General features: G+C 37.6%; 1 protein-coding gene across 1 annotated transcript; it reads right to left on the minus strand.

Annotated features, from left to right (window-relative positions):
- Positions 1-12,812: 12,812 nt before the first annotated feature.
- LOC145070982 (UPF0481 protein At3g47200-like) lies at positions 12,813-14,444 on the minus strand. The gene is made up of 2 exons (XM_079017934.1): positions 14,346-14,444; positions 12,813-14,259 (listed from the first exon to the last, which is right to left on the minus strand). The coding sequence occupies exon 2, from the start codon at positions 14,221-14,223 to the stop codon at positions 12,913-12,915; it is 1,311 nt and encodes a 436-aa protein (XP_078874060.1). The 5' UTR covers positions 14,224-14,259; positions 14,346-14,444; the 3' UTR covers positions 12,813-12,912.
- Positions 14,445-25,503: the final 11,059 nt, after the last annotated feature.

Genomic DNA, 25,503 nt, shown 5'->3' on the forward strand with positions numbered 1-25,503 from the left:
ATGTATTCATGTAAGCGTATCAATGTAGACGTATTCATGTAACATGTAATGTATAGTATAGACTCATGAATGAACTGACTCTGGTGTAATTCCTTGTAATAGGAATAATGTTTTGTATCTTCTAACTATCCCTATAATAGTTAACTGGAAGGTAATGGGTTGTCCAAGCAGGTTTATACACCCTTGCTACACAAGAGTGTGGGAAACTGAATGAAGGCCGGAAACTATAACATCAATACATATATAAGAACATAAGTTTATAGATATAGTTTTGTTCAAGAAGATAAAATGGTTTTGCGAGAAATATATGAGTTTTGAACAATAATTAACAATGACTTGATGTCATTTTAATAAACATTTCAAACGTAATACTTTTGTTACCAAGATATTTTTAAGACAGAAAACCATTTCATGCGTCACATTTTGAAATATGTGAAATCTACTGGATGAAAACATAGTTATAAAAACATATGAGTGATTTAATAACATGTCGTTTTGTACTTGTATTCCCCCCATTAAAGCCTTTAAAATCATTTAAAACATTGATTAAGGGGTATGAACTCACCTGAAGATGGTGGTTTGGATGAACTGAACGGTGTAGGATTGTTAGGTGCCAAGTGAGGACTTGTACACACACTATGATCCTAATGAACATATAATCACACATATATGCACCCAATTAGTCTTAAACTACTAATTGAAAATGTTAAGACATCCTAGAACATTATAAACACTTTATATAAGTGTTACAAGCCCTAAGGATTGCATCTAAGTTGTTGTGGGACAAGGATAATGGGTTTAGGGTTCCGAAGGACCCTATACATGAGTTTACTCTCCAATCAAGCTCACAAAAGGAGTTTACGGTCGTAAACTCTTGAGTTTACGGCCGTAAGCTGTGACATCCCCAAAATATCAGCCAGAAAAGACCGATTTCACTTATGCTTTTTAAACATTTTCAGAGTAAATCCTTTTAGTTTTTGAAAGAGATGCGGAATTTGTTCCCAAAAACAAAACACATGATAAAATAGATATTTATCAAAACATTTCATATACAAATATGATTTCATTTCATAATCAAAAGTCGGGATGTCAGGTCCCGATATAGATCATAAGGCATAAACGATAACATTACAAGTCATTCAACAAATATATACATATACATACTTGTAAACAAAACAACTTGATGATTCGCCCATCCTAAGCTCTTGCGCCACTTCCTGTAATATAAATAAACTGAGTGGGTCAGGCTTGGGAGTCTGGTGAGCATATAGGGTTTTCAACACACAATAATTATATTTAATTTCAACAATCAACAACAAACCCAATTACCCATTCCCGTTATCCTCACTTTACGACCCTAAAACAACATCTATTATAAGGGACCTAATCTAGGATTTTCATCGGGATGGACATTACTACAAAGGGGCTTCCTTAGCAATAAATATCCTAAAGGCAACCATGAGGGGGATATAGTACACCGGTGAACACGTCGTTCACAACACCTATAGGTAATGAGTCTGCTAGTGTTCCACAGGACAGTCTAGAATAGTCCGTGGTCGTCATCCATACTCTGCTGAATGACTAGAATAACACCAATAACACCGAGGCCTCTCATCTGTTTATTTCACACCAATTATCTACCCATGTTCTACCCAACATATTAGTAAATAAAAATATACATTTTTATACATTGTTTAAAAACCTGTACAGCATGCTTTAATCAATACATATTCCACATAACAAATGAGGCATACACACATAACACGTATTTCATAGAGAATATATCAAATCTTATGAGATAGAAGAGAGTGAATTTATATTCACACATATAACAGAAAAATATATATATACATCGCACATATTATATATAGACTACTTCATAATATTGCGTTGGAATGAAAATGACTACACACTCACTTGATCGGAAGACGATCGGGCAGCACTACGGCTTGTAGAAGTAGTGTTTCTCCGTAGATCTGGAAAATCTTCACAAAAACCGGGCTCCTCGCGGGCAGGGCTTCGGCTTGGAAATCTCACTTCTCGGGATCCTCGGGACTTCGGAACTCGCTTCAGGGCTCGGGAATAATATCGGGGCTTCGGGGTATAAACGGCACGCAAAACGAGGCAAAAACTAGAGAGAAGAAAGTGTTTGAACAAGAGAAAATGGCTTATTTCGAGTGCTATTTATAGGCTGAGGGTCTGGGATTACGCTGGGCGTAATCTCAAATTACGCTGGGCGTACTCGGGTTACGCTAGGCGTACTTTGACGTCACTGCATGCGTCGACTGGTGGCACTCAAGTATTGGTCAGACAAGTTGCATCCGACTGAGTACGCTGGGCGTACTCAAATTACGCTCGGCGTAATTTGAGTCGTCAACTTCTAAATTGTGTAACTTTCGCATACGAGCTCCGTTTTCGATGTTCTTTATATCCACGCGTAGTTAAGACCATACTCTACAACTTTCATTTAGACTACGTTGGCTAATTTTGACTTTATTTTTATTATTTATTTTTAGAAGGCCGGGACAGAAAAACTTCGTTATAAATTCATACCTTCTTCTTCCGACGTCCGTTCTCGCCTAACTTTTCATCGTTTCGCTACTAACAACGAGATCTTCGATTCTCGTTTAGATTGTTTCGGCTAAAAACCGCTCGATCTCAAATCGAGTATTCGGGCTGCATACTGCCAAGTCGAAACTTCAGAAAATCATAACTTCCTCATACGAAGTCAGATTTGGGCGTTCTGTATATATTCGGAAACCTCGTTTCAACTACTACAACATTATCCAATGATATCAAATTTATTTTACACTTAAATTTTGACGCTCATTTTATTCTTAATTCAATTATATCACATAATTAAGCAAATAAACACAATACTCACATAATTCACAAAATTCACAAATAATACATTTTTATTATTTTCAAATTGGTTTACAAAGATTAACCTAAACTATTACATTGCTAAAAATGGCAACCCCAAAAACACGGGCGTTACAATTCTCCCCACCTTAGAATGATTCCGTCCACGGAATCACACACCAGCAAACAAATGCGGATAGTGACTCATCATGTAACTCTCCGTCTCCCAGGTGAGATTTGGCCCATTCGTGTGTTTCTATCGGACAAGCACTAACTCAACCATCTTACGTCGCAATTTCTTAGTCTTTCGGTCAACGATTGCCTCCGGTTCCTTAATCAACCTTTTGTTCTCATCGATCCTCAACTCCGAAAGTGGTATCATATCGGGAACTTCTCCCGTGAACTTCCTCAAATAACACATATGAAAAGTGTTATGAATTCCATTCATTTCTTCTGGTAGTTCGAGCTTGTAAGCTTGGTTCCCAATTCTCTGAAGAACTTTAAACGGTCCAATAAACCTTGGACTTAACTTTCCCCTTTTACCAAATCTTATAAGTCCCTTCCACGGCGAGACTTTAAGAAAAACCGAATCTCCAACTTCAAAAGTCATCGGTCTTCGCTTTTTGTCAGCATAGCTCTTTAGACGGTCCTGAGCTGCTAACATTCTTTCCCTAATTATTTTCAACTTTTCAGCAGTTTGATGGACTATCTCCAATCCCATAAACTGCTTTTCCCTAGCCTCAAGCCAACAAGACAGCGTACAACATTTCTGCCCGTACAAAGCTTGATAAGGTGCCATCTTTATGCTCGAGTGAAAACTATTATTGTAGGAAAATTCTACCAATGGTAAATGTTCATCCCAATTACCTAGGAATTCCAAGGTACATGCTCTTAGAATATCTTCAAGTGTTTGTATCGTTCGTTCGCTCTGACCATCAGTCTGCGGATGGTAAGCTGTACTTAAACACAACTTGGTACCTAATTCCTCTTTTAGACTTTTCCAAAACCTTGAGGTGAAACGGCTATCACGATCCGACACAATCGTTAGCGGAACACCGTGAAGCCTCACAATTTCCTTCATGTAAGAATTCGCAAGCTTTTCCATAGACCATTTCTCGTTGGCTGCTATGAAATGCGCACTCTTAGTGAATTGATCAACGACCACCCAAATCATGTCGTGACCATTCTTTGTTCTGGGTAGTTTAGTGACAAAATCCATAGCAATGTCTTCCCACCTACCCGTAGGCACAGGTAATGGTTCTAAACTCCTGTATGGTTTCTGATGTTGTGCCTTGACTCTTGCACAAGTCACACACTCCGCCACATACTTCGCAATGTCGAGCTTCATCGTCGGCCACCAATAATAGGGTTTCAGGTCCCTATACATTTTTGTGCTATCGGGATGAATCGATTACATGGTTTTGTGAGCTTCTTCAATCAGAAGATCTCTGACTCCTCCTGTCTTAGGTATCCAAATCCGATATTGGAACACCTTCAGTCCATGACTGTTTACACCGAACACCAACGTTTTGCCCAAACGTTCCTCCTTTCGGTCATTTTTCTCAGAAGCTTCGCTTTGAGCTTTCTTTATACTTTCCAAAATAGTCGAGACAACTTCCATTCTCAACGCTCTTGGCCTTCTCCTTTCAAGAGTGACTTTCCGACTGAGAGCATCAGCAACAACATTGGCTTTACCGGGGTGGTAAAGTATCTCACAGTCGTAGTCTTTAAGTAATTCCAGCCAGCGGCGTTGCCTCATATTCAATTCTTTTTGACCAAAGAGATATTGGAGACTCTTATGATCAGTGAAAAGTTTGCACATTGTGCCATAGAGGTAATGCCTCCATATTTTCAGAGCGAAAACTACCGCTGCCAACTCCAAATCATGAGTCGGGTAGTTCTTTTCATGCTCTTTCAGTTGTCGAGACGCATATGCGATCACCTTAACCTTTTGGGTCAAAACGCAACCCAATCCAACCCTAGATGCATCGCTATAAACAGCGAAGTCTTCAACTCCATCGGGTAGAGAAAGTATCGGTGCCTCGCATAGTTTCTTCTTTAGCTTCTCAAATGCTTCTTTATGCTTATCACTCCAAGCATAAGTAGCTCCTTTGTGGGTCAAAGCTTTTAATGGACTAGTGATCGAAGAAAAGCCTTGGATAAACCTTCGGTAATCTCCGGCTAATCCTAAAAAGCTTCGGATCTCCGTGGGACTTTTTGGTTGTTCCCACTTCATTACAGCTTTAGTCTTTGTTGGATCAACCATTATACCTTCTTGGTTGACCACGTGACCCAAGAATTGGACTTCTTGAATCCAAAAATCACATTTGGAGAACTTCGCATACAACTTCTCCTTCTTCAAGACTTCCAACACTTCACGCAAGTGTCTGCCATGCTCTTCTTGGCTTTTTGAATAAATCAGAATGTAATCTATGAACACTATCACATATTTATCAAGGAACGGATTACAAACTCTGTTCATTAAATCCATGAATGCTGCTAGAGCATTGGTTAGTCCAAACGACATAACCAAGAACTCATAGTGTCCATAACGCGTTCTGAGTGCAGTATTCTCTATATCCTGCTCTCTTACTTTCAGCTGATGATATCTTGACCTCAAGTCGATCTTTGAAAAATAACTTGAACCTTGTAGTTGATCGAATAGGTCATCAATCCTTGGCAACGAATATCTATTCTTTATTGTTGCCTTATTCAGCTCTCGGTAATCAATGTACATCCTCATGCTTCCATCTTTCTTCTTTACGAATAACACCGGAGCTCCCCAGGGTGATGAACTAGGTCTAATGAAACCTTTGTCCAATAACTCCTGAAGTTGCATCATCAGCTCCTTCATCTCCGTCAGTGCTAATCGATAAGGTGCTTTTGCAATTGGCGTTGTTCCGGGCAACAAGTCGATACGAAATTCTACTTGCCGATCGGGTGGTAATCCAGGAAGATCTTCGGGAAATACTTTCGGATAATCACACACAACAGGAATATTTTGCATCACCTTCTTTTCCTTCTTAGCGTCGATCATGAATGTTAAGTATGATGTACACCCCTTGGTCAAACATTTTCTGGCTTTCATTAGAGGAATGATTCCAGAATTTACTCTGTGTTTATCTCCGTACACCATAAACGATTCCTTCCTAGGCGGGTACACTTTCACTATTTTCTTCTTGCATAAAATTTCGGCATCATTGGCGCTAAGCCAATCCATTCCCAAAACGATGTCGAAACCGTTAAGTTCGATAGGCAATAATTCCTCGTGGAACTTATTCCCATTCAAGTTAATTAAGATGTTTTTCATACAATGGCTAACAGGTACAAACTTGCCACTAGCAACTTCGACTAATAAGGCATTATCTAGTCTATCAATAGGCAAAGCTAGTTTTCTACCAAATTCATGCGATATAAAGGAGTAGTTGGCTCCAGAATCAAATAAAATTTGGACATGCAATTTGTTAACGAGAAAGGTACCTGAAGCGACATCAGCTTCATCTTTAGCAGCTTCCAGTGTCATCTGGAATGCTCTCGCCTTTGGCTTTGGCAGAATGTTGGGTCTTGCTGCTTCCTTCTTTTACGGACAATCCCTTGAGATGTGCCCCTCCTCACCACAACCATAACAAACATTCTTGGTGAAGGTGCAGTCGTTGGCATAATACGCTGGCTTTCCACATTTGAAGCATGTGGTTTCCCCGCCACACTTCCCATGATGCTTCTTCTTGCACTTGTCGCACCATTTCGCCTCTACCTTTCCTCCACTTCCGTTCGAACTAGACTTCGAGAATTTACTTTTCTTGCTAGACCCTGAAAATCCATCGATTTTCCTTTTCTCACCAATCTCTGACCTTTCCAGACCTTTTTCCCTGATCTGGGTCTCAACATTTCTAGTAGCCCAGATGGCGGCTTTCAATGTGGTTGCTTGCTTAACCATTGGACCATAGTCCGCTGGTAGTCCAAGGGCAAACTTGTTGACCTTAGAGAGTTCTGTAGGCACCAAATATGGGATAAACTTCATCTTTTCTGTGAAACTTGCAGCGTATTCAGTAACGCTCAATTTCCCTTTCTTCAAATTGTGAAACTCATTACTGATTTCCAGAAGGTCCTGCTCGGAGCAGTATTTCAGTTTTAGTTGTTCCAAAAAGTCTTCCCAAGACATTTTGCTTGCTTCTCCCTTGGGCATAGAGTCAGCTAACAGCTTCCACCAACTCAACACGCCAGATTTTAGCAGAGGGATCGCAAGAGCGGTCTTCTGCCTGTTGCTGCATTCGCAACTTTCAAACATAGTCTCCATTTCAGAGACCCAGTCCATAACTTGCACCGGCGTCGGGCTTCCGGATAGACATGGTGGTTTGGACGCCATGAAATCCTTGTACTTACACCCACGCCCATCATTTCCTCCATACTGGTTATCGTGCCTAACCACGGGTGGGTTGTCTTGACCAATGATCCCACTAAAGTTCTCTCCTTCGGACTGCCCTCCATTCTCCTCGGGCTCTCCCACTTGAATTGACGGTTCTTCACGATTCTACCTAAGCAGACATCTTGTTTCTACCATCTGACGATCCAACATCGTTTGAATCATCATTTGTACACCAGCCATTGTTATCGGCTCAGGTGCTCCAGCTACAATAGGTATTTGCTCAATCACTGGGGGTTGATTCTTGTTTTCATCAGCATTTCCAACTCCGCTTCTTGTTCTCACCATTTTTGATCTATACACCGAATAAGGTGAAATTAGACCCTCTTTCACGATAAGATTTCAATTTGTCCTTAGTACTCCAAACGATTACATGCTAGTTCTAATATCATCTACATACGCTTAGAATCCTAAACACATAAACCTTCAGATCCGGTTGGCAACAAACCGTAGATCCGAACAAATAATATCATATATGGCAACATTTAACATTTAGCACATAAAAGCATTTTAGGCAACTTTCCTAAACTAAACTAGTGCTCGTGTCTAAAATTTATCAGACACACATCTCACAATCTCCACTTAGCATACTAAGTTTAAGTCTAGAAATCCTACAAATTCCTTGTTCGCTTAAACTAATGCTCTAATACCAACTGTGACATCCCCAAAATCTTGGCCAGAAAAGACTGATTTCATTTATGCTTTTTAAACATTTTCAGAGTAAATCCTTTTAGTTTTTAAAAGAGATGCATAATTTGTTCCCAAAAACAAAACACATGATAAAATAGATATTTATCAAAACATTTCATATAGAAATATGATTTCATTTCATAATCAAAAGTCGGGATGTCATGTTCCGATACAGATCATAAAGCATAAACGATAACATTACAAGTCATTCAACAAATATATACATATACAGACTTGTAAACAAAACAACTTGATGATTCGCCCATCTTAAGCTCTTGCGCCACTTCCTGCAATACAAATAAACTGAGTGGGTCAGGCTTGGGAGCCTGGTGAGCATATAGGGTTTTCAACCCACAATAATTATATTTAATTTCAACAATCAACAACAAACCCAATTACCCATTCCCGTTATCCTCACTTTACGTCCCTAAAACAACATCTATTATAAGGGACCTAATCTAGGATTTTTATCGGGATGGACATTACTACAAAGGGGCTTCCTAAGAAATAAATATCCTAAAGGCAACCATGAGGGGGATAGAGTACACCGGTGAACACGTCGTTCACAACACCTATAGGTAATGAGTCTGCTAGTGTTCCACAGGACAGTCTAGAATAGTCCGTGGTCGTCATCCATACTCTGCTAAATGACTAGAATAACACCAATAACACCGAGGCCTCTCATCTGTTTATTTCACACCAATTATCTACCCATGTTCTACCCAACATATTAGTAGATAAAAATATACATTTTTACACATTGTTTAAAAACCTGTATAGCATGCTTTAATCAATACATATTCCACATAACAGATGAGGCATACACACATAACACGTATTTCATAGAGAATATATCAGATCTTATGAGATAGAAGAAAGTGAATATACATTCACACATATAACAGCAAAATATATATACATCGCACGTATTATATATAGAATACTTCATAATACTGCGTTGGAATGAAAATGACTACACACTCATTTGATCGGAAGACGATCGAGCAGCACTACGGCTTGTAGAAGTAGTGTTTCTCCATAGATCTGGAAAATCTTCACAAAAACCGGGCTCCTCGCGGGCAGGGCTTCGGCTCGGAAATCTCACTTCTCGGGATCCTCGGGACTTCGGAACTTGCTTCGGGGCTCGGGAATAATACCGGGGCTTCGGGGTATAAATGACACGCAAAACAAGGCAAAAACTAGAGAGAAGAAAGTGTTTGAACAAGAGAAAATGGCTGATTTCGAGTGCTATTTATAGGCTGAGGGTCTGGGATTACGCTGGGCGTAATCTCAAATTACGCTGGGCTTACTCGGGTTACGCTGGGCGTACTTTGACGTCACTGTGTGCGTCGACTAGTGGCACTCAAGTATTGGTCAGACAAGTTGCATCTGACTGAGTACGCTGGGCGTACTCAAATTACGCTCGGCGTAATTTGACTCGTCAACTTCTAAATTGCGTAACTTTCGCATACAAGCTCCGTTTTTGACGTTCTTTATATCCACGAGTAGGTCAAACCATACTCTACAAGATTCATTTAGACTCCGTTGGCTAATTTTGACTTTATTTTTATTATTTATTTTTAGAAGGCCAGGACAGAAAAACTTCGTTATAAATTCATAACTTCTTCGTCCAACGTCCGTTCTCGCCTAACTTTTCATCGTTTCGCTACTAACAACGATATCTTCGATTCTCGTTTAGATTGTTTCGGCTAAAAACCGCTCGATCTGAAATCGAGTATTCGGGTTGCATACTGCCAAGTCGAAACTTCAGAAAATCATAACTTACTCATACGAAGTCAAATTTGGGCGTTCTATATATATTCGGAAACCTCATTTCAACTACTACAACATTATCCAATGATATCAAATTTATTTTACACTTAAATTTTGACGCTCATTTTATTCTTAATTCAATTATATCACATAATTATGCAAATAAACACATAACTCACATAATTCACAAAATTCACAAATAATACATTTTTATTATTTTCAAATTGGTTTACAAAGGTTAACCTAGACTATTACATTGCTAAAAATGGCAAGCCCAGAAACACGGGCATTACATAAGCTCCTAAGCTTCGTGTCATTTTGTGTTTTGAAGTTCTAAATGATCCCTAGAAGCATTCCTACTTGGTGCTTTAATCCTTGGAAGAGTTTAGGGCTTAAATACACTCCTTTCAGGAGTTCACGGCCCTGGGACCATTTCCCTTAGATATTACGGCCGTAATCTCTCATGGGGATGGGTTTTTGATGTTTTAAGGTGCTTAATTTAACTAGGAGTAAATCTATGTAATTGTCCAAGGCTTTAGGAGTGATTAAGGCACTCTTTGGCCCTTGAGTTTGGAGTTCACGGTCCAAGAACTTCTTGGGCCGTGAACACCTTACTCTTGGTGTTCATGGATGATTTCTAGTCTTATATACACTAACATACAAGCCTAAGGTAGTTATATAACAAGGGGAAAGGACTAGGCATCATTTTACCCTTATAAAAGAGTTTACTCCCCAAGGTGTTCTTGGGCGGTAAACTCTCGAATCTTGTTGTTTTGTTATGAAATCTATGTTATTAAGCACATTATAAGCCATATAATACAACTAGAGAGAGGTACTCACAATTTGGGATGAAAACCCGAAGATCCGTGAGAGAGAAAATGGCTTTTCTCTAGTTGGAAATGTAACTAATGAATGAATATGGCTCAAATTTCTATATATAGTCCTAGGATTTTTGGCAGAAAATATTTTTATTCACAAAATGAACTCTAATATAATAGAGTTTTGAAACAACAGAGTTGCACAAAACCCTAGTGCATCCACTCTCCTGATATCTCCTTAAGTGTAAATCCTGAAATACTCAAACTTATACGGAAAAGTCTGAAAATTTACTGCAACTGTTCTGACTTCTATTGAAGTGATATTGTTCGTATAGAATAGAATTTCGGGTTGTTACAATAAAGCACTTTTATTTGTATGTATGCGCACATAGCGGTACGATACATAGGAGTGTTAATTTCAAGATAAAAACCAGGAAACACGAGAACAGTTACAAGGAGTACATTGTTGAACGTACTAGGAGTACAGTACCGAGTAGGGATGAGAATTTGGCCCGAAAACCCGAACCGAACCGAACTGAATTAGACCCGAATAAGCAATTTGATTCGGTTTTCGGGTATCTATATAAGGTTTATTCGGTTTTCGGGTTATTCGGTCCGGGTTACCCGAATAAGGGCTTATTCGGTCCAAAAGGACCGAACCGAATATGAAAAGTCACAATTTTTTTTCACTTGCACGATTGCTTATTCGGTCTTGTGTTCTATCGATCGTTACCTAAAATACCCACGTAATGTTTAATTTTTAACTTATATACTTATAGATAGATTTTTGGGTGTTTTAGATGTTTAATATTTAGTGTTTTATATGTTGCTTAATTACTATATCTTAAGAATGTGGTTGTTGGATTTTACATTTTATATATCAAGAATAGTTAATCCGTGTTATTTGTGTTTATCATAAGCTACAAAAGTCATACAAAATACAATATTTATAACACATTGTAAATGTTATTTGGGTTATTCGGATTATTCGGGTTATTCGGGTTATTCGGCTCCTTAATCATCTTGTACATGTTATTTGGGTTATTCGGGCCGGAACCGAACCGAATCGAATAATACCCGAATCGAACCGAACCCGTATTGTTTATTTGGTTCAGTTTTCGGTTCATATAATTACCCTTATTCGGTTTTCGGTTTATTCGGGTTCGAGTCGGTTCGGTTCAGTTCCGACCCGAATAACATCCCTAGAATATACAATATAAGGAATTAGGCTGGGGCCTGACTGGATCACCTTTGGGCCGAGAAAATCCCCTTTCGCATGGGTCGACAAAGTCAACTTGGGGCTGACCAATTAGAGCTATCACATAGTGAGCTTGGGGCTGCGCACTTGAACCGAAGAGGTTGTCCAAAACCATTTCATATACGTTGTTGAATAATTGAATTGTCACTCATGTTTCTTATATGTTCGTGGGTAACCACGGGTACTTGTAAACATTTAATACCAATTTTGTGGTTCCATGAAAACTAACAAACCGTACATATATCTCAAATAAAGGATTTCTCAATTGCTGCTTAACTAGGAATTACCAACTATTGATTATTGTACTACAAATCTATCTTGCTTAGAAACACTAGAATAGAATTATCAGAAATATTACTACATTGTCCATTCGATATCTGGTTTTCATCATCAATATAACTTGTTTCTGCAAATTCCAACATGGTTGAAACAATTACGATGCAGCAATAAAATTCGATAAGAAAAATTGACAAATTACCGATTTTCTAGTCAAAGAAATGATTTAATCATTAACACCTATACATACTTCTTTATTACGTCTAAAAGGTAAAGTACATTGTCCTAAGGTTAAAAAAACAAAATATTTTGTTTACTCCCTACAGTTAGTTCAATAACTTTTTGGAAACCCTAAGACTTTTCTCATTGCATAAAACATATATGAAGCTTTTTTTATAAGTCTAGAGGGGGGTGGTGCCACACTTGGTGCACGATTTGACAACTTTTTGTTTGCCACATTAGTTTTGATACCCTACACGTTTAACTTGCCATGTAGGAGGAGTGAGTTAGTTGGAAAAAAAAATTGAAAAGTGGGAAAAACAATTGAGTTGGGCTTTCTCTCTCCCTCCAAGCATTTGCAGAGAAGCTCAACATGTTGAAGGGAAGCCCGGAGAGGGCAGTATATGGTGCACTTGGTGAGCACTTGCCCCACTCGCTCCCTTCATCCTAAAGAAATAGTTTAATAGCAACATTGAAACTGAAAATTTCAGGATGAAAAACATGGATGATTAATTTTCTAAAGACAGAGATATATGAGTAACATAGAAGAAAAACAAATGTCGAAAATCGATTAGCTAAAAGCAAATGTGGTACTAGATGGCGTTAACAGTATAGATGGTCTGAACCACTGTAAGAGCAAAGAGCACGATTGCAGCAACTAAAGCAATCATACTCCATGGATTACTAAAATATGTACGCTTCAAAGCCGCAATGTTTTTGGGCCAGTAACTATTGTAGTGCCTATCCATTTCACGCCAGTCATCAAAGTAATAGAACCTTCGGAAGGGAAGTTCTTTGCAAAGGCTGTTGATCATATCTGCAGCCTTTTCATTTGAACCTAAGTGGTTGACAACGACTTTTGACTCTATCAACTTAGCAATGTCTTCTTCAGTATCGACTAGCATATCCATGGCAAGGGCATATGATGTCACGTACCCACATGTTCTATAAGTGGAAGAAGACTGCTCATAAGCAATGAGGTTCCTTAAAATCGACTCTGTAAAGTTGTCAATACGCAATACTGGCATTCTGAGAGTAGGTTTATCCCGACTCCATGAAAAGCAGTTAAACGCAGATGGTTGAAAGTTCATGGCCATTGCCCATCCTGCATCTGTTTTAGGCTTAAACATCACCCCTGCCCTCTCTAGTTCTACAGTCGAGTGCATTGCTACACTTGGTAATGCTTGTAAAGGAGAATATTCTTTTGATGGCCTGCAACATTTTTCAAGAAAGCCAAGAATATGATCATTAGGTTCTATAGGGTAACTACTTTGAACTGGTATGTTTGTTTCAAAAATGTTGAAAAATTGTACAAGTTGGAGGATGAGGGCGGGAAGAGAGGCTTTTGGTTCAGATGTCAAAATGGTGGAGTCAAAGATGTCTTGAAGAATAAAGAAAGGGATCTGGTTTTCCAACAGCATGAGGTCATAAATTATAGATGAGGCACGCAAGAAGGCTACAGCTTCATCGCTGGAGTTTGTAAGCACACGAATGAATTGGAGTATGAAACAAGCATCGATAACCATCATTTTGGCAAGTTCATTATCATTGTATTTTTCGATCTTTATATTGTCATAACATGCCCTGATTCGGTCAGTTGTTGCAAGTACTTTCTGCACACATTCTTTTAGCGTCTGATTGGATGAGCGACGAAGAGAATTTAACAGATCAGAGGCATGCATCAGTTTCTGGTGTTCAAATGCTTGTAGAGTTTTGTCTTCTCTGTGAAGAGGTCCAATAGAGACCACCCGAGGGTCGAAAGAAGTTGGGCTGATATCTCGGCGTCCACTAGGAACTATATCGATAAATATTGGAATTAGTGGAAAAGCAGATGGTGAACTACGTACAGATTCAAAAAGACCCTGTACGTCTTCAACAACGATATCTACATCTCCGTTTGCCATATTGAATTTTAGCTTGACTTAGTTCCTCTGGTAGAACTAAAACAATGGAAAAATTGTAAGAGAGTACATATATATATTCTGCTATTTGGAATTTGTGATGTACATGCAGATGCAAATCGTACCTTGTAGACTGTAAATCACACTACTAGTTCAATTGTTCAGCTTTCATCTTTGATAGAATGATATTATAGGTCTATAGTCTTTCAAATAGACTATATCAGATGAATAATGCGCGAATTTTTAAAACATTAAAAGTAGGACCATAAAGTCTTCTATATTTCAAGTTGGAATTTTTTATTTGGCAATTTCCGAAACTTACGTGTTTGTTCTTATGTTATTTGAGCTGGAATCCAAAGTTTTCTGCCATTTAATAAAGAAGGGCAAGGAGTTTTATTCTGAAATAAACTTTGAACTTTTTAACTCCTTTTAAAATGTATTTCGTCAATTATATAACATAAAATATTGAAATGTTGCTATATATACTCTTAAAATAGTATGCTGGATTAGAAACACAAGAACTAATTGTATAGTAGTGTGGTCCCTTAAAATAATTTTTAATGCCGCATGATTTTTATAATATATAACACAGAATCTATAAAATACTTACGCATTTTACGTCATATATTTTTATTTTTAACTCTTAAAAAATATAACATAATAGTGTGGTCCCTTAATATGTGTTATGTGTTGTCATGGTCTTAATGGTCTTAATTGTTATATGTTAAATGTTATGCATGTCATAGTCTTAATTGTAATGTGTTATGCATGTTATAGTGTTAATTGTTGTATGTTTGCATGTCATAGTCTTAACCTTGGAGTTAACCTTGGAGTTAGTGATACGACACTTCCTTTGGAAATTATTTTTGGAAATTATTTTTAAATAATGTTCCAACTTTAACCTTAAAATCATTATTATTTAAAAAGTATGATTAAAAATATAAAAGCAATTAAATTTCAAGCTCCTAAAATAAGATTTGTTTTGTTAGAATTAAGTAAAACTTTTTATGACCCAAAATAAAAAAGTAAAGTTGAAGTTTATTTTTAATTCTTTTGGGAAATAAGAATTTTTATTTGATATGGTTATTTAGTATAATGTTTTATTTGTTGTTAATATGGTAAGTAAACAATTGCATTCTAAATCTATCTATATTCATACTACTATTAACCGAAGTTGTAATATTATGTATAGAAAAAAATATGTTAGATAAAAATAATCATGGTAGTATTATTAATGATTTTGCATCTAAAAGTGCTAGGAGAAGATTTTTCATTAAATTTTTTGTAATGTTGTGGTCATATTTATGTTTTTTAATATTACTAATGAATTTTGTGAGTTTTATAACAGTAATTTTTATTATATTTATAACTTTAGTGGCTCATTTATTCGTTTAATCTTGGCCCCGGTATATCTTTGGACTGGCATTGCTTAAAACTCAACCAAAATTTGACTCTCAGCTCATGTGATATGCCTTTAGCTTTATTTACTCATCATATAAATTAAAAGGCGAGAAAATATAATCTTGATTCACTCACAAGAGAAGATTAATTAACACTATGCTAGATCATGATGAAGAACAAGGCAGAGTTGAAAAAAAAACAAACACGGAGAGGTTGTTACTAAACCGCTGAAGACATAGGTGGCAGATAATCGCAAGACGAGATGCGTTAATTAGGTTTTGTTGTAGGCCCACCTAAATTTATTTATTAGCTTTTAGGACACAATTAAGATACTATTTTCTCTTTATTTAAAATATATTACAACTTATTATTTTTTGTAATCACTTAAAGTTTGTCCTTATTGTAATACTGCGTATCAACTTTGGTACAAATATCAGTACTTTTAACATCATTTTGTTAAATTTAGCAGCGATAAGAGCAATTAGCAGTAATAGAAAGTGGTAAATGGAGTGAAATTCTTTACGGTCATTTTTTAGGGTATTAGCAGGGATTTTGTCGCTGCTAATACTCTTGTACGATGAATGAAACCTAGTCGTCTAACTCATAATCAACGGAGGGGGTGCTCTCTTGGACTTTCACATGGATCGTGGTTTATCACCATTAGAAGCAAACCCAATGGCGACGACACTGGAGCACGAAGTTCAGTGACCGCTGCTAATAGTGGTGTTGTCATTAATGGCATGTTTGCTTGTTGTGATTGTCATAATAGACAAGTATAGTTTTCTGACAAAAATAAAATATTTGGTTTATAAATTGCAAATCCAGTAGCTTTCAAAAATGATATTAGCAAGTCTATGGTATTCGACCTGGATGTTGGAATTAAAGATAGTTGTTTGTACTTTAGAAGACCATGAAATTAAGTTGTCCCCTAGAAAAATACAATAGCTAGAAGTGGATCCCCTAGTATCGATGAAGTCCACCGAGTCAGCATCTATGTAGGTAGTAACTTGAGATAATGGAGACTTGTGGACCGTAAGGTCATAGTGAAGAATGCATTTGAGGTCATTACGAATGTGTTTTAGTGTCATCCTCTATTATCTTATTAGAGTAATTTCGACTGCTTGGATGTTTTTTTCCACCATTACAAGATAAACTTTGAGATGATCAAAGAAATGATTATTCGACCTAAGACGATAAGCACATAACTTTCATGAAGCATCGTCCATGTATGTCACGAAATACCTACTTCCACCAAGTGATTCTAGGTCCACATACGTCAAAGTGGACATGGCTCAACAATTTGAAGTGGTTCTTTCTTGTAGAGCTAAAGGAAACTTTATGTTGTTCCTAAATATACAACATTCGTAGGGATCCATGGCAATATCTTTTGACATTGAAATTGGCTCATTCTTTAGGTCGGTCCCTTTACGCTCATGTTGCTTAGTCTTTTATGCCACTAGTTTGGTGACGTCTCTTCTTGATCAACATTCAGACCTGACTGAAACAAAATTACAGAGGTTTTATTAAGTGTACTATAAAATTGCACCCTTACAATGACCATAACACCTTTTAAAACTTTTGGGTGCCTTCTTTGAATTGATTATCATATCCCTAATCGTCAAGAGCTCCAACAAAGATAAGATTCATTCTCAGCTTTGGGATATGTCAAACATCTTGCCTACCAATGTACACCCTATATTGGACCTTTTTTTTACATCGCAAATGTCAGCAATGCTTGAGAAACTAGTGTTTCCCATCTTCACACTATCATGGTCTTAAGGTTTATAAGTAGTGCATAAATCTCGGTTTCGAGAGCAATGATATGATTCAATTATCAATCACTCACTCATCATAATGAGTTCCAACATGCATACATGCTTCCTCCTTATATAACAAGGGAACGTACTGAGTTATTATGATCATAGTTTCACCATTCTCCTTGTGTGAACTTTGATTCGTCTTAGGTTACTCTCATGATTTCCTACGATCTTTGGATCTTCTTTACTTTAAGTGTGTTTTCCTTTACCATCTTCTTTCCTTTTGCATTCCTTATTCATTAGGGTGTTTGGAACCATCTCCATTGTCACTTTGCCATCGGGGGCAAAATTATTGAGATTGACAATGAGCGTCTCCTTGTGATTTGTAACGTCCGTAGATCTGAGCTAGTCAATGTAGAGATAATAATGGTCGAAAACGACTATTCAACAAAAGATTGTTTATAATAAATAATCTTAACCAAGTTTTAGAATATGTCTCAAGAGTTTCGTACATATAAAGAACGCCGAAATCCGAGTTATAACGAAGAAGTTATGGCTCGTCAAAGTTTGGCTCGTCAAAGTTTTACGATAAAAATGACACGCCACCGGGAGATGTAAATAGTGAAATTTTGATACATGACTTTTTATCCTTAGTTATCTAAACAAAAGTTGTAGTATACGTTGAACCGAGAGTGTCCATAAAAAGAACGCCCAAATCTGACTTCGTATAAGGAAGTTATGAATTTACTAAGATTTGGCATAGCAGTACACGACCCGAAACTGAAATTTTAGTTCGAGTGGTTTTTGGCCAATGCGACCTAAATGAGAGTTGCAGATCTCATTAATAGGAACTCAACGATAAAAATACAAACAAAAATGGAGTACGTATGTAGAAGTTATGAATTTTACACGGACATTTAACAATATAATCTCCTCCTACTGTTAAATTTAAGATCAATCGAGAATTAGCCGACGGAGTCTAAATGAAAGTTGTATATCTTGCTTTTACCTACGCTTGGATATAAAGAAAGTCGAAAACGGAGCTCGTATGCAAGAGTTCTGATTTTTCTATGTCGGGAAGGTGTTGTACGAGTTTAGGTGATGTGGCACGATACAACAATTGCTTTCTCTCTAAGGAAAGCCATCAGATGATGACACATGGCATTGACTCAGCGAGTCAGTGGACCGACTCAACGAGTCCATTAGAAATTCAACCTATAAATAAGAGTGTCGGGTTCCCTCATTTCCTCACCCCTCACCCCTCTTCTTTCTCTCTCCAAGCTCCCTAACCCCCCTAAAGTCTCTGAGAGGTGAATGAGGCTGGTTTTGGGCTATAATGACGTTTAAATAGGGTACACACCCTGAAAATTTGGGCTTCATCCAGACTGGCAGACTCGCCGAGTTAGGAATATCGACTCAGTGAGTCGCCACGCCAACTTCACGTGTTGACCCGCTGCTACTCGACGAGTTAGGGCTACTGACTAGTCGAGTAGCTTCTAAAATAAGAAGAAAAATAATGTTTTAAATGCGTACCAGGAACGGGGTGTTACACATCACTTTTGAGGTGCTAAGCTCTTGTAAGGCCAAGTTCTACAAGCTACAACAAAGAGGTAATCATATTACTTGTTTTTATGTATTAAATACCAAGTTGTATGCTAGTTAGGCTTCATGCTTTGGAAAAATGAAATTGCATGTGTAACTTGATAAAACTTAGATCCAAAGCATCTAGGGTTGAATGTGTACCAAAGAGATGTTATACTGCTCAAAACCCATCAATTGTATGAAAAAACTGCATTTTTTGCCTCTGATTACTAGAATCAATGAGTCCCATGAAGGAACTCGACGAGTTGATACTGAGTTGAGCCAACTCGACGAGTCCATTGCCTAGCTCAATGAGAAGGATCACCTGTTTGCAGTTTTTTCGAGTTTCTGGCCAGAATTGGATTAGGATCATTACCGTAAATTGTTTTGATTGATAAAATTCGATTTTTTCTAATAAAGTAATGATTGTCCTCATCCAATTGAATGATGATTGATAAATTCTAAGATAATTACTAGATTTTGTGAAAAAAAAAAACTAATTTTTGTAGAGTTTGATTTGAATCATCTTGATGTGAAATTAGATTAGGTCAATTTGTGATATAGTTAATTATATGATTAATTTAATTGTTATCAAATTGATCCCAAAGACTTTTGAAATGTTTCAAAACTTGCCCTCAAGTTTTGGAATTTGAGAAGTCTAATTTATGGAACTTTAAATTCTAAGTTATGGAACTCAAAAGGTTTTGAAGAGTTTTCAAAACTTGCCCTCAAGTTTTGGAATTTGAAAATCTCATTTATGAAACATTAAATTCTAAACTATAGAGTTTTAAAAGTTTAAAATTCAACCCTTATACTATTATAATATTAAAAGAGTAGTATTTATAGATATATATATATATATATATATATATATATATATATATATATATATATATAAGACAGTCAGTCTTACCGTTAGTAGACCTCATTCATGAAGCTAGTCTATAAGGGGGGTATAAGGAAAATTTCCTATAAAATGACGATTGAATGAGTGTACACTCTCACCTACCGCTTCCTTGACTAGTGGAGGGTCGTTAGCTGAACGGGCAGGATAGGACATTAATTATCGTTAAAAAGTATAATGACAATTATAAAAGAACTAAATGTTTTTATAAATTCTCAATCTTAGTTACTTTAGGAAAAATGTAAAATTGGTCCTATTCCATGAAATTGCACTTTACACCTTGCCAAGTCGTTAGTGGAGCGTGTGTGGCTAACCGACACACTAAATTAGACTAGCAAGGGTGGCAAAGGGTACCTTGATATTTATCATAGATCAGTGGAGCGTGTATGGTTAACCGGCACATTGATTAGGTGATAAATGACATCGAGAGTACCAAGCAAATTTGATGGTTATTCACACCTTGTTTGTGATCCTCGGTATCCTAGTCACAAACTTGAAGGGCATAATCGAGATTTAAACATGCATTGAAAAGTTCAATGAATCTCAAAAGAATCTAGGAATTTCAATTCATTTAAAACTTAATCCTCACTTTCATTTTTTATGGTGGAAATTGGTAAATCGTCATTTACCTACCTTCAAATATTTTGCAATTGGATTACGGTATCCCTCTTCCGAATTGTGAAATATTGTGTTTGGGTCCTAGCCTTAATATTTCATTTGGGTGTTATATTAAGGAATTTCTATCTAATAAAACTTATCTTTTCTTTTTAGATGTCTATCCCAAACGCTGCTGTCTCCAACCTTTCCGACTATTTCTCCCTTACAAACTTATGTGGGAGGGTGATTTTCGACGGGTCGAATTTCAATGATTGGATTCGAAACATTCAGATGGTCAGTCGTTACAAGGATAAGGAATATGTCCTCGATAAAGAGCTAAAAGAGGTTGATGAAGCGACTGCTACTCCTGATGAAATTGCTGAATATAGGGCTCATGAGAAGGACGCGACAAAGGTGATGTGCATCATGCTTGCCACTATGACAGTTGAACTCCAAAAGTCCTATGAGGACTACTATCCTTTCGAGATGCACCAAGACTTGATGGAATGATACAATCAAAGTGCTCGATAAGAAAGGTATGAAATCATTGCCTCCATGATAACAACAAAAAAGAAGGATGGAGAATCCATCATGACCCACTTACAAAAAATGCAAAGGTTTGTAGACCGCTTGCTGAATTTGAATGTCAACTTCGATGAAGAGTTGGCTATTGACATTATCCTACACCCTTTGCCTCCTTGTTATGATCAGTTTAGAATGACTTATCATATAAACAAAGAGGAAGTCACTCTAAGCAAGCTTCAAGGCCTACTGAGAACTGTTGAAAGTAGTTTAAAAGGCAAGTATGTTGTACTTACTCCTACTGATGCTGCCCCAGTCCTGGCAATTAGACATAGGAAAGGGAAGAAGAAGAAGGCTCATTCTAAGAGCCAAAAGGGATACTCCCATGATGGATCCTCTTCTAGTGGGACCAAAGGTGGTTCTGCTCCTCCCTCTTCCAATCCAAAAGAAGCAGAGTGCTTCTACTGTCATGAAAAAGGGCATTGGAAACGAAGCTACCCCAAATACTTGCAGGACATCAAGGATGGGAAGATAAATCCCACCTTCGTAGGTATTTATACTATTCTATCTAATAATTCATCACATGGTAATTCTTGGTTCCTGGATACAAGATGTGGTTTTCACATTTGTTCTTATTTGCAGGGTCTAAAAAGAAGTAGGGATGTGGAGTACGAGAAGATGAACCTGATCATGGGGAATAGGAAAGCGTCGCATGTCACCAAGATTGGAGTTTATTATTTATTGCTTAGTAGTGGCTTAGAATTAGATTTGAATAATTGTTTCTACTCGTCAGATATGGCAAGAAACATTACTTCTTTTCATGGTTTGTATAAACAAGGTTTTAGATTTTCATTTAACAATGAAACTGGTTCTATTAATGCATTTTAGAATGGTAAATTTTATTTTGAAGCATTGCCTTGTAATGGTATATATGAAACTGTGATGGTTGTAGACAACTTATGAAATAATGTATTGCATATTGATTCGTCCAATGGTTTAGGCAAGGCATGCTTGTGGCATTGTCGTCTTGGACATGTCCACAAGAAGCGCATAGCCCAACTCCAAAAGAATGGAGTGTTGGAGTCATTTGACTTAAAGTCGGATGACACATGTGATTCTTGTTTACTTGGAAAGATGACCAAGTCACATTTTCACTGGTACTTGTGAAAGAGGTGAGGGTTTGTTGGATCTCATACACACCGATGTATGGGGGCCCTTCAGATCTGCCACAAGGGATGCTAGCCGCTTCTATGTGATTTTTACCGATGATTATAGCAGATATGGATATGTCTACTTAATCAAGCATAAGTCAGAAACATTTGAAAAGTTCACAGAGTTTAAACAAGAAGTGGAAAATCAATTGGCTAAGAAGATAAAGATGCTTCGATCCGATTGAGGTGGTGAGTATCTTAGTATCGATTTCCACGACTATCTTAAGGAGTGTGGAATTGTTTCACAATTGATGCCACCTAGGACATTACAACTTAATGGTGTGGCTGAGAGACGCAATCAAACCTTGTTGGACATGGTTCATTCCATGATGAATCGAGGTTCGTTACCTATCTCATTCTGGGGGTATACCTTAGAGACTGCCGCCCATATCCTTAATCTAGTCCCAACTAAGAAGGTTACCAAAACACCTCACAAAATGTGGACAGAGAAGGTTCCCTCGTTGGCACATATCAAGGTTTGGGGTTGTGAGGCTTTCATAAGACGAGGGACTCACGAAAAGCTCGAACCTTGTAGTGAGCGTTGTATTTTAACCGGCTACCCACAAAAATCCTTTGGATATCTCTTTTATAGACCGAGTGACAATGTTGTCTTCATTGCAAGGAGAGGGATTTTCCACGAAAGAAAACTCATATGTCAAGAGGACAGTGGGAGGCAAATTGACCTTGAAGAGCTTCAAGAGTTAAGTGATGAAGGAACCTCAAACACCGGCGCTTAACCCGAGGAGGAAACTCCTGTTGAACCAGTTGACGAGTCCATACCTCTAAGACATTCCACTAGAGTTAGTGTTCCACCTGTGTTATATGGTTTTCATATAACAGTTGAACGTGATGCATTTATCAGTGATAATACATTGATAAATTTGGATGAACCTAACAACTACAAGGAAGCCATGGTGGTTCCCGAGTTCGCAAAATGGAAGGAGGCTATGGACAGCGAGATTCAGTCCAAGTATGATAATCAAGTTTGGAACTTGGTTGACAATGTACTGGGTCTTACGACAGTCGGGTGCAAGTGGATCTTCAAGAAGAAGACCGACATGTATGGGAAAGTACACATATATAAGGCGCGATTGGTTGTGAAGGGCTTTACTCAATCTCCTGGATTTGACTATGACGAGACCTTCTCCCCAGTAGCGAAGATCAAATCTATACGGGTTATGCTAGCAATAGCTGCGTTTCATGATTATGAAATATGGTAGATGGATGTCAAAACCTCTTTCCTTAATGGAAAGTTGGCTGAAGATGTTTACATGAGTCAGCCAGAGGGTTTCGTCAATGCAAAGTACCCTAATAGAGTATGCAAGCTTGAGAGATCCATTTATGGATTGATACAAGCATCTCGCAGATGGAATCTTTGTTTTGATGAGAAAGTCAAAGAGTTTGGATTTTCGAGAAGCGAGGATGAGTCCTGTGTGTATGTTAAGGCTAGTGGGAGTATAGTTAGCTTTCTGGTATTCTATGTGGATGGCATACTACTCATAAGAATCAACGTTCCAACCTTGCAGGAGGGTATGTTCTGGCTTAGGAAGTGTTTCGCTATGAAGGACCTCGGGGAAGTTGCTTACATTCTAGGGATAAGGATATTAAGAAATAAGAGTAAAAGACTATTAGGACTTAGTCAAAGTACCTACTTGGACAAGGTGTTGAAACGTTTCAGCATGGAGAATTCCAAGAAAGGAGAATTACCTATCCAGAGCAATACCAAACTGAGTAAGACTCAGAGTCCGAGTACCGATGCTGAGATAGTAGAGATGAGCTGAGTACCATCTGCTTGCGTAGTAGGCTCGATCATGTATGCTATGACTTGTACTCGCCCTGATGTGGCCTTTGCTTTGAGCATGGTCAACAAATATCAGGGAAATCCTAGTAGAGCTCACTGGACTGTAGTAAATAACATTCTTAAGTACCTGCGGAAGACTAAGGACTGGGTCCTAACCCTCGGTGGGAATGATGACTTGAGAGTGACAGGGTATGATGATGCCAACTTTCAGACCGACAGAGATAATTTCCGCTCTCAGTCATGGACGAGTAGTAACATGGAAAAGTTCCAAACAGGGAGATTGTAGCTGATTCAACATGCGAATCAGAGTACATAGCAGCAAGCGAAGCATCGAATGAGGCAATATGGCTAAAGAACTTCATCGGAGACCTTGGAGTTGTACCAGCTATAAAGGAGCCTATGGAGATTTTCTGTAACAACGAGGGTACAATTTCCTTAACCAAGGAACTGAGGGATCATGGCAGATCCAGGCACATCGACAGAAAATATCACTTTATAAGACATCGAGTAGAAGGACTCATCGTAGTAAAGAGGGTATCATCAGAAGAGAACCCAACAGATCCACTTACAAAGGGACTGAGTATGGTTAAGCACTTGCAGCATGCTAGGAGTATTGGGCTGAAAGACGATATTAGTTTTAGTGATTAGATAGCTATTTAGAAACTTGTAATAGATAAGATGCAATTAACATTTGATAATAAAAGGAATTTTATTTATGAGTAAAGTTACTATCTTGTGTCAATCGTTTACTATTGTTTCATTTTGCATGGTTTGACTTCCAGAACTATTAAGATTATTCAAATTTTCCACAGTCGATCATGCTTTGGAAGTAGGTTATGAAGTTAGACTGTCATGAAGTAAGACACAGTAAAAGTTTTCTACAAATTCATGAGTGCTCCTGATATAAGATTTGAGTATTGGATTAAACTCACACTCACATGAATCACTTCATGGAATATATCACGAGTGATTGTGAGACGATAATATTGTATAGTCTTCAAACCAAGATATATTAGTTTTTGATTATGAGTTCGTTGTATGTTGATAGTACAAAAACGCATCAGTAACTTGTTGTTATAAAACGTTTTGTTGTGTATAATTTAACAATAATTAGTACAAGCATATAATTCGAAGTTTATCTGTTCCTTTTTTCCTAAGAGGATTAAAAGCAATATCTTGGGCACCTTGATGATTTTGTTTAGACTTATGTGTTGGGCCCGGTCAGGACACAGTTGATGTGTTTAATTAGGTTCTATCTCAAACAAATTAGAAATCGAGAAACAAACTGTTGGACAATATGTATGACTATGTTCCATGTATTTGTCCACACGATATCTTGAAGAACAGAGGATTATATGATCCCTTATCTAAAGGACGCGTCAGTGTTCGACGGTGCCTTTTGAGAGCTACAATTACTAATCAGATTTTGAAGTTGCATTGGCAGTTATAGTTATCAGAATTATCCAAGTGGGAGACTATTGGATTAGGTGTCTAAGACCATAACAATAG

The sequence above is a fragment of the Lactuca serriola genome, chromosome 8 (genome assembly GCF_051521515.1).
Source record: "Lactuca serriola cultivar US96UC23 chromosome 8, Lser_US96UC23_V15, whole genome shotgun sequence".
In the NCBI taxonomy this organism is placed as follows: Eukaryota; Viridiplantae; Streptophyta; class Magnoliopsida; order Asterales; family Asteraceae; genus Lactuca; species Lactuca serriola.

Excerpts from the sequence above, each read along its gene's own strand:
- LOC145070982 (XM_079017934.1), bottom strand. The coding sequence starts at position 14,223 with ATGGCAAACGGAGATGTAGATATCGTTGTTGAAGACGTACAGGGTCTT.